Raw genomic sequence first — 11,121 nt, forward strand, 5'->3', positions numbered from 1 at the left:
GAGACCTCAGATTTAGATGTCTCGAAATCAAGCATCTGAAAGCGCATAACTTCGTGTGACAAGGGTGTTTTTCTTTCATTATTATCTTACAACTTCGACTACGAATTGAGCAGAACTTTTCACAGGTTTGTCATTTTATGCATATGTTGAGATACACCAAGTGAGAAGACTAGTCTTTGACAATTGCCGATAGTGTCCAGTGTCTTTAATGTACAGAATTGTTCAGTCTGTTTTATTGTGCTTGTTGATATTCTCTTCCAAGAAATGGCAACTTCATCTTATACAATGATGTGTTTTCTTCTTGATGTGTTTTCTTCTTGTTTATAATCATAGACTTATTTCGTGACGGAGACCTTACACTGTGACTGTCTTTGACAACAATAAACAAAATACAGATTCTCATTACACCCAAAACGGCACCAGTTTTTTTTTTTGCGTTTCGAAAAAGATATTGAATTTGCTACACTGACTCGGATAGAAAATGGCTGCATAATCCAGCGGCATTGTTTTTACTGTACATTAGAATTTCCATCCAGGATTCCATTTTTTAATCGATTTAGAAAAACAACTTCCCCATTGAAAAGCACTTCAACAGTGGCAATGTTGGTTTACAGAAAAATAAAATTGAATCCGGAGGTCGACTCGTCCTTAAAGGTCGGATTGTCTTTACAATATCAATCTGTCCAAGAACAAAGCAACAAACACCAACATTTTACTTAATATTTGGTATGATGTTTATTTTCCACCGAATATAGCACTTATTATACCTTTCAAATATATAGGACATTTGTAAACTTTATAATAACACCTATATATAATATACAGCTCAATTGAGGCCAGTTTAATTCATTATATTACTATCAAGAAACCAATAAAATGGGCAAATTTACCCCAAAAATATACAATCTGCAAATGCAGAAAAAAACATACTAGTTTTACTTTACAAAAACACCTCAAGAATTCCATGATTGACTAATTTGTAATTTAGATTAATTGAATATAGAATTATAGATCTTCCAGCATCCACAAATTTGGATCTAAAACAAAAAAAATATCCCGGACCCATATTATAATGTGATAAGGAACAAAAGTATTAAAAATATCACTAAAAAATTGCAAATTGTAATTAAAGACAGTTACAACAATTATTTTCCATCTTCTGAAATCCTTACAGTGCTTTAATAAAGAACCTGAAATATATTTGACATATTCATTAACTGATGTTTGAGATGAATTAACTTCCAAAATATCGCATTCATAGAATAAATTAATAAAAAACACTCCCCAATGATCCTATATATTGATGCAATACCAAGATCACACAAGTCTGAAATAGTATTCATTCTACTTCATCGACTCACACAAATCAATTCTTGCTGAAAACTAAAAGCAATTCCAATCATTCTCTGGATTTGAAACGAGGAAGACTGAACTACGGTACAAGGGGGGGGGGGGTACCTGAATGGTCGTCGGCCTGTATAGAAAGCAATCAATGCAATTCCATGTCCATGTCACAGGTGTATGGCCGATTGGATTGAGGGATCTCATGAACTCATCCCCTCACACGATTGACCGACATCGGACATTACGCCTTGATAGTCAATCACAAACCCCCCCCCCCATCACACACAAACGGATACAAACTCCCATGACCACACTAAGGCCATGATAATTGATCCGACTGGCGCCCGAGGCCACATGATAATCCTGTAATCATGTCAAGCACATATAGTTCTGCTTAGCAAAAACATGACAACCAGCCAAAATGATGCTTATCCTGCAATCATGTCAAGCACTTATAGTTCTGCTTAGCAAAAACATGACAACCAGGTAAAATGATGCTTATCCTGCAATCATTTCAAGCACTTATATTTTCGCTTAGCAAAAACAGGACAACCCAGGAAAAGCATATTCAGGAGGTTGGATATTTTTAACAATAGAGATACACTTTAACGTATAACGTATAATGCATATTATACTTCAGAGACATTTATATCAGAACAAAGTTCCATCAAATAACCCCAATTATTATCGTTGCGGTACCCGCTGCCAAAACATAGGATTCGAACTGCCTCTAGCTACCGGGCAACCTCGGTAGTCTAGTTGGTAAGTGACTGCTCTAGAATCCAAGGGTCGTGGGTTCGAATCCCACCCGAGTAACATGCCTGTGATATTTTTTCACAGGACTCGGGAAAGTACTGAGTATACAGTGCTGACACACATCGGTGTATGGGTAAAAACCAAAAATTAATATTAAAATAACCCCAACTTTAACTTTTAGTTTTGAATTGTTTGTTGGTAGTAAAAGCCTTATTCATACTTCCTGTGAAGCAATCTTGTTTCCGAAAAATTAAAAAGTAAGCTGAGTAGACAAGATTAGACATTTCACAACAGTAACTCTACCCAGTAAGAATACGTTTAGACAATAAATCTAAAACCCTGTTATTAATATTAACCTTTTTATCAAGGTAGATCGACACATCAATACCAAGAGCTCTAAAAGAGTCTTGAGTACCCACCCCTTGGGGGGGAGGGGGACAGAATCTCCTGCCCTACCTGCAGGAAGTCCAGGCTCTCTGTGGTTAACATGTAAACATGTGATGTTAGAGGGCGCTATACTGTCATCATGGAGTGTATTGAGATCATCAAGGACTAATTTCGTGGCACTGCTTAAAGGCAGTGGACACTATTGGTAATTGTCAAAGCCTAGCCTTCACAGTTGGTGTTTCTCACTACATGCATAAAATAACAAACCTGTGAAAATTTGAGCTCAATCGGTCATTGAACTTGCGAGATAATAATGAATGAAAAATAACCCTTGTCACACGAAGTTGTGTGCGCTTAGATTTCGAGACCTCAAGTTCTAAATCTGAGGTCTTGAAATCAAATTCATGGAAAATTACTTCTTTCTCGAAAACTATGGCACGTCAGAGGGAGCCGTTTCTCACAATGTTTTATACCATAAACCTCTCCCCATTACTCATCACCAAGAAAGATTTTATGCTAATAATTACTTTTTGTAATTACCAATAGTGTCCACTGCCTTTAAAAAATCACAGAACCTAAAGTAAACTGTGCCATTCGATGAGTCATAAACGCAGAATTCTGTGGTATTGGCGACATGAACATTTTGCTCAAGCTCGTTCTGATTGCAAATAAAACTTTAACGTTTATAAGCTTTAATGTAATCATTTTTAAAATTTGTTTTTCATTTACATGTAGACAATGTAAATGCTGTTACACTCACGTCAGATTATCTTATACAAAAATAGTAATTGGCATAACAGGAATTTTAAAAAGGGGCTTGTTTACTAAAAACGAAGACAGAAACTAGAGTTTTAATTGGCTAGAAGTGCCCCCCAGAAATGCTCCTACTTGTGCCCCCCTAATGTTTGACCCTAGTTTTGCCGTTATTACCAACATGCTGGCTTACCAGGTTATCTAGGTTCCCCCGTCTTGATATCTTGAGTTGACTTAGTCTGTTTTGGGTTTCTCCGAATATGCAGGAGGAGGAGCAGTCTGTAGAAAAGAAATTGAAAGAAAATGATGAACGTAAAGAAACTTTGAAAACAACCATTATCAGTAAGGATTGTTATTTCCCTCTGTATCTCATCTATGGAGAGCACGCACACAACTGAGTTCATAATTCCATGTACAGCCACAGGCCTGCCTTGACCATGAAGCAACACCCTCTATAAGTAAGTCCCCCGAATTATTTAAGTTTGAATATTATTTTAAGATACCAGTTTAATTTCTGTGTCTTGTAGTTCGATGGTTTAGTAAGGTCGTAAGAGAAACAAGTTTCAAGGTAACAGCATAGAAATAACCTCTCTTGAGTTGTGGTTGTTCTGTTACTAAACAGCTGGTGTGTTGTTAAACAAGTGGTCCTTTTCACACAAAAATTGTTGTTGTCTCGGAGTTACTGCAAATCTTTCTTGATTGTATCCTAAAAGCTTCAAAATATTCTGATCAGTCATTGGTCATAAAAAACTTTCTGTCTCTGACCTTGCTATGTTTTGGTGAATTCTGTAACTCTACACCACTGGCAAAGTGGACTTTCCTCTTAATAAAATTTGAATGAGCAATGTTTGACCGGGTTTGATACAGTTACTTTTATACTTACTGGAATGGTTGAGGGTTGATTTTGCGTCATATAAACATACTGTGGATCATTAGGGTTGTAGTATGCTGGTCCTGTGGTGTTGAAGAAGTGTAAAAAAGTCAATACAATACAATCACATTTGAATTATGGGTCCGAGTCCCAGTCGTGACACTTGTGCCCTGAAGCAAGACAATTAACCATTCCTTCATCCTTCGGATGGGACGTAAAGCCGTTGGTCCAGTGTGTTGTGTAACGGTTGTAAAAAGAACCCAGTGCACTTATCGAAAAGAAGGGGTTTGCCCCTGGTGATCCTGGTCTGATTGGCAGCATATTGCACCACAGCACTTTGTAAAACCATTACATGGTGCTGTGTAAAAGGAGTAGGTCTCATAGTTCAAACGTAGTCCCACAAACCTTGCAGGCAAACACTGTATGTTACAGCGCCTTGAGTGTCAAAGAGTGACTAATATGCGCGCTATACAAGAAGCCACTATTATTTTTAATAGAAACAAGTCACATCAGAGCTTTTCATATTTGTGGACCTTACCTGGAGGGGGTGGGGCTGAGGGGTTCATCATTGCATCCGAGTATGGAGGGGGTTGCTCATAAGGTTGGGCTGAAATACAGAAGATAAATATAATTTGGCCAACTTTCAGTGAATTTCTTGTGGAGAATTTTTTCAAATCTTCTCCAAATATTTGTTCTTAGTTAAAGGAACACTTTGCCTTGGATCGGTCGAGTTGGTCTTTGAAAAGCGTTTGTAACCAGTTGTCATAAAATGCATAAGGTTATAAAGACGCTTTTAAAGTAGAATATAATGATCCACACAAGTATGATTCAAAATTGCACGGTTTTCCTTTTACCTCATGGACTAACACAGTCGGCCATTTATGGGTTAAAAGATGGCTCAAACCATGGGTAGTCGCAGGCAACTTTGAATTAGCCCACCCGACCCACTGCAATTGCCTTGCTGCCCAGCCCTGTGTTTTTTCTGTGATGCCCTTTGACAAGTTCCAGTACAAATTTAAATTATCCTCACAGATGTCTCCCCTACTAGAGGAAAGTTGATGTACTCCTTGAAGAGCAAAGTTCTAGGTCCGCCCTTTGTCCAACACCAACACACAGAAGAAGTGTTTGTAAACCTGATGATAACGGGTCTCAAATTAACCGACGATATTGCCCTGTGCTTTTGCTGTCGTTGTCTTTGCAACGTTCCAATACAAGTTTGAATTTTCTTCAGAGAACTCCCTGAGTAGGGACTTATAAATGCTCTGAACTTTTGTCTAATATGTGGTAATGGTTGCCTTTTTGGGGTATCCACCTATTTGGGGAAGTGGGTACTGGGTACCTGGTATCCATTCCTCTATCCTGAGAAGTCATGTTGTGTGACCAAGCAATGCAAGGGACCCATTAGGTACCCATTGACGACACTGGACACTATTGGTAATTGTCAAAGACCAGTCCTCTCACCTGGTGTATCTCAACATATGCATAAAATAACAAACCTGTACAAATTTGAGCTCAATTGGTTTTCAAAGTTGTGAGATAATAATGAAAGAAAAAACACCCTTGTCATACAAAATTGTGTACTTTCAGATGCTTACTTTCGAGACCTCAAAATCTAATTCTGAGGTCTCGAAATCAGATTCGTGGAAAATAACTTTTTTCTCGAAAACTACGCTACTTCAGAGGGAGCCGTTTCTCACAATGTTTTATACTATCAACCTCTCCCCATTACTTGTTACCAAGTAAGGTTTTATGCTAATAATTATTCTGAGTAATTACCAATAGTGTCCACAGCCTTTAAGTACACTTTGGGATGAAAGGGTAGGTACTAGGCACATGGCGCCCATTCCTTGATTTTCAAAAAGCTAACCAATAGGTCAATGACTACCAGCGACTCAACTGTACTCACCTCCTGGAGGATAAGCTGGGTATGCTGTCTGACCAGGGTACCCATAAGCACCCATGGGTGGTTGTTGGGGTGGTGGGTACTGGGCACCTGGCATGGGTGCTGGGTATCCATTTGCTGGGTAGGTATTGCTGTATGCCGCGGTTGGTTGAGGGACTGCGGACTGTCCGGGAGCAGGAGGGGGAACCGTTGGTGCTGCAAAAAGAACATTAAAAAATATCATATCATCATTGCAGTTGCGATCAAAATAAACGAAACAACTTAAGGGGAAAGACAATTTTACAATAACTTCCTTGTCAATAAGATTACGATCCATCATCTGGTGTATTATGTAATGTGATTACTGAGTGCATGTAAGAGTAGGTACACACATTCAAACCAGAGACCTATAACTAAAGAGGACAATAGGGTCCACGGTTCCGGAAAGGTAGACAGTTGGAAAACGTGTACAAAAACAATGGGAGCTGTTGCCAAAAAATTTAAAACAAAAGAGTGAAAATAGGAGGTCTACAGTTTATACAAGCTTGAAAGGATGTGGATATATACAGTGCAGGTGGGTGAACAGTGAACATAGAGTCCGGCTCAACAACAAAAACGGCCAGGAACTTTATGATACCTTTAGTGGCGACTCTAAGAAGGAGTTGCCCAAATTCAATAGCACCTCCAGTCTTGAAGACCATCCTGAAGTCTGCTTTAGCATGCGTGTCCAATCCACCTACAAAGTAGAACATTATGACAACAGAATTTATAAATAGGACTTGAAACTTTGCATGGTGGAAGTACAACAGTTACTAGAGAGGGTTCCGCAACACCATGTGAAAATCTCTTTTGAGTTGTTGGTTCTGAATAGAGTCTTAACCACTTTTTTTTTCAGAACCAACACTACTCAAAAAGAGATATTCACATGGAATATATTTACAGAATATATAAAAAGTATTAAAGCAATAATAAATGATTTGAGATTGAACAAATTTCTAGAGCCAGATTTGACCAGCTCTACCAACTGAGATATCAATGAGCCCTATGTTAGCGTTCTCCCTATTTTGTCAATAGGGACTTTTCGTTTTCGACGACGGATGGTTCTGCGACGGTTGTTCAGCTAAACGTTGTCGTTTTCAGCACAACGAAGATTCATCCCAAGTACTGTCGTACAAATTGAGGGACGACCGTCCTCAAAGCCGACGCATGCGCAGATGACGCCAAATGTCATCTTTACCGTCGCAGAACCATCCGTCGTCGAAAACGAAAAGTCCCTAATATCTTTGTTCGTGGGCGCCAGTCAGAAGTCATAATAAACAATGTGTTTCTTATCCCTATTTTGTCCAAGGTGAAACATTGGTTTCAACAGTGATTATATGGTTCTCAACTTCTCAGTAATTTGTAGCCATGATGAGCATTTTCCCCGAGGCCACGTTTAAGTTCACTCTATCAGAGTCTTCATTAATACTCAGAATTGTTCACAAATGTAGAGCATCAATTACAAATATTAAACAGGGTTGATGCTTCGATATTGGTAAAAAGAGGAATCCCCTTGGAGGTAATGCATGTTTCTAGCGCTACACATTTTACAAACACCAACTGCAAATCAAATGAACCAAAAACTATTATACTTCAAGACAGTCGATTATGCCGTCACTATAAAAGATTCCTAAAAAACGAAAAGAAGGGCAATGACTTAGGCTCCATTTCATTAAAGCTGCTTTTAAGCAGAACATTTTTGCTCAGCAAAAATGAGAAATTAATCATCCTACCTGTGAACAATGTCTATCTTACAAAAAAATATCAGAACAAAATCACAAAGACAGTCAAACATGCAGCTGACAAGCCAGCTGACAAGCCAAGAGAGCGGGCTAGTCAGGGGTAATAATTCTTAAAAGGCCTGACAGTTGTATGTTTTTGTTTATACTATACTGGAACAATCTCCCTCTACACATCAAACAAGCCACCACGATCTCAAGTTTCGAGACTCTTCTCAAAACATATCTATTCAAATCATCATATACACATAATCATTCTTTTGTTTCCTCTGGGCGCTTAGAGAATTTCTTTTGGAGGCGTTAGGCGCTATAGAAATGCGCTTGTTATTATTATTATTACCAACCTCCGGGCTGTGCCTTGATGACTCCTGTCAGGGCATTAGCACCAAAGATTGGCTGCTTGATGTCCACGTTCTTCATGTAAAAGAACGGCATGGAGAAAGACTTCATCACATCGCTGCTTTTCTTATTGATGAAGATCACCTGAAATAAGACAAGACAAATCCTGTGATTTCTGTTGTGTGACTTAAAGTAGTCTAAATAATAATAATAATAAGACTTGTAATGCGCACATATCCACCCTGCTGGGTGTTCAAGGCGCAGTAAAACCAAAAACAAAACAAAAACAAAACAAAAACAAAACACAACACAAAGAAAAACAGACACAACAAAATTAGTCATTGAAAACCTGTGACATAAGATAAGTTTTGAGAAGAGACTTGAATTTTGCAGTACAAAGACAAGATCGAAGATTAAGTGGTAGAGAGTTCCAGATGCGTGGCGCGGCTGAAGAAAAAGACCTGTCACCCCATGAGTGTCGAGACTTGGGTTCAATGAGGAGAAGCATAGAACTTGATCGAAGATTCCTTGATGGAGTGTAAAATTGAAGCAGTTCAGAAATATAGTGGGGAGCCTTGCCATTAAGAGCTTTGTGGACAATGAGCATCAGCTTGAAGATGATTCGTTGAGAGATAGGGAGCCAGTGTAGTTGTTTCAGAATGGGGGTGATAGAACAGGATTTTCTAGACAGTGTCACAATGCGGGCAGCAGTATTTTGGAGCCGTTGAAGTCTTGAAATCTGGTTGTTAGGAAGACTGTAGAGAAGAGCATTGCCGTTGTCTGTGGTGCATCTTCAAATAATGGCACTTATTTGTTAAACATTTTTCTGGTGGTTCATGACATCACGCTGCATATAATGCATTTTGAAATCCTTTTATTTAAATATTGTCAACATTATTTAAAAAACTATATTTCCCAATTATCAATCCTGAACTTTCTCTAAAAATAACTATCTCCAGTTTTTGTCTTATATCTAATTTGCTTCCTTTTCGAAAGGGCAAGGGCACCTTTAGGAAGAAATTGAAACTTTCTACAGAAACATTTCAAGGGGCATCAAGGTAATGGGCGGTAAGCGGAGAATGGCGATCGTAATCAGAAATTCGGCGATAAGAAGCCATGAATTTAGGCCAAGGTGAAGTATCAAGCTTGCTTTTTGTAACGGCTGATTTTTACACAAAAGGAACAACAAACGAAAAGAGATTTTTTGTAATTCCCTGATGGCCTTACCCTCTGGTTGGTGAGGAAAGCCGTCCCTTCTTTTGTTCCCTTGAAGGCCCCATGTTCTGGCGATATGTCAAAGGTCAAATCAACCTTCTCCTTTTGCATTAATATCCTGTAAATGAGCAAAGCAAAAATGTATTAATTAGACTCAAGTTAATAGGGGATGGTTACTTCTAGAAACTATAAGGCTCACAGGGGTGCCTTATAATTTTAGTACAGTTTATAGAAGTAAATGGAGGTAGAATAGAAGTTTGATCCTAAAAATTATAATTTAAATATTAAAATAACGCATTGACCCCATTTGGTCAAACATTTGAGATTGAGATGGCACAGAAATGCTCAACAAACATCTGTATCTTTCCACCATTTCTACCAGTTTTTCATTTGTTAAAAAAACAACTAAATTTAATCTTATTTACTCAGTTGAATATTTTGTTGTAAATGTAAATTTAATGAAAGGAATGTGGTGGCAAGATGAGGATACAGAAATGTTTCCAAAATAATCAAGAAAGATAATGATGTGACATGAGTCTGAACTGAGTAAAATTATAAATGCCCGATGTTTCATTTTGTAAATAGAAAACTACAATAAATAGACAGTATTTATTTGGCTTATGCTCAATCTAAGGTTTATCGTGATTCAGAACCGCAATGCGTTGTGGGTAGTCAGATGGGGCAGTTTGCTATGCGGTGTATGTTGTCATGCACGACTCGCGCACACACCGTCTATATCTTTGGGTGGATGTAACAGCGCCCTCTCTTGATATTTTGCTATTTGCAATAAACCTTAATAAAAGTTCCAAAGTTATTTACTGATTTTGGTTGGTTGGTTTAATTTTTATTTAACCCACACACAAAACACCACACGTAATTACGACATATCAATATCATATTCATAATTAAAATAATAGTAATCGAGTGACATTGAAATTGACAGTCACACACACACAGCCCCATAAATTAGTCCAATCCACTGCGGAGTGGATTGGACCAATTTTTATGAGGCTAACAAAACACAGACCATGGTTTCCTTCCTCCATTGCATTGCACAGACACAGTTGAGTTAGTTTTTGCACGTCATCGGCGGAAGGGTCGCGGACTCGCGCGGGTACGGGTCGCCCACCCAGTGCTACGATCACGCTGACGCGAAGATGAATGAACGCTAACTTCACAACCCTCCTTATTTATCACAGTAAAGAAAACAACTACAGAAGACCAATATACTCACCTTTCTTGATGAAGAAGGATGAGTCCATTGCGAATTTTATCGCTGTGACTGCGATTTAACGCCATTTTGTGAAATAATCTAGCTTTGTTTACAGTTTCATGAAAGCTAGACTCCATACACTAGCGGCAGGTTTAGCTGAAGAGACTTTGTACGTGGTCTTTATTCAGACGCTTATACCCTCAAAGAGGGAAGAAAAATACATTCATTGAAAAGTGATGTTTTTGAAAAGAATTAATACCAAATAAAAAGATCATCATTTGGTTTTGTCTTAAGATCTGTCCATGATACAGTTTAGTTGTATCATCAGCATATAAAATATATCACTTGACACTGCCAAGGGGCTGTTATTGGCCAAGTTTCATGGCTCTGCCATACTGGCCGAAATTCCGACCTGCGCTTTATATCACCATTCTCCGCTACTTTGCAACCAGAACAAACTGTGCAATCCCCAAATTTCTGCTATGTGTAAGCAAATATTTGCCTATAGTAAAGTACGCTTGACCGCTTTATGAGCACCAAATTCCCTGCTACTAATTATTTGCTTGTAAATGGTATTAAGCAG

The 11,121-nt window shown here is 38.4% G+C and overlaps 1 protein-coding gene across 1 annotated transcript; it reads right to left on the reverse strand.

The window, feature by feature from the left end:
* Positions 1–2,983: 2,983 nt before the first annotated feature.
* Positions 2,984–10,638, reverse strand: LOC117292679 (WW domain-binding protein 2-like). The gene is made up of 8 exons (XM_033774815.1): positions 10,560–10,638; positions 9,338–9,443; positions 8,116–8,254; positions 6,631–6,729; positions 6,018–6,209; positions 4,650–4,718; positions 4,124–4,194; positions 2,984–3,519 (listed from the first exon to the last, which is right to left on the reverse strand). The coding sequence occupies exons 1-8, from the start codon at positions 10,622–10,624 to the stop codon at positions 3,475–3,477; spliced, it is 786 nt and encodes a 261-aa protein (XP_033630706.1). The 5' UTR covers positions 10,625–10,638; the 3' UTR covers positions 2,984–3,474.
* Between the last annotated feature and the right edge of the window lie 483 nt (positions 10,639–11,121).

This window comes from Asterias rubens, chromosome 7 (assembly GCF_902459465.1).
Source record: "Asterias rubens chromosome 7, eAstRub1.3, whole genome shotgun sequence".
In the NCBI taxonomy this organism is placed as follows: Eukaryota; Metazoa; Echinodermata; class Asteroidea; order Forcipulatida; family Asteriidae; genus Asterias; species Asterias rubens.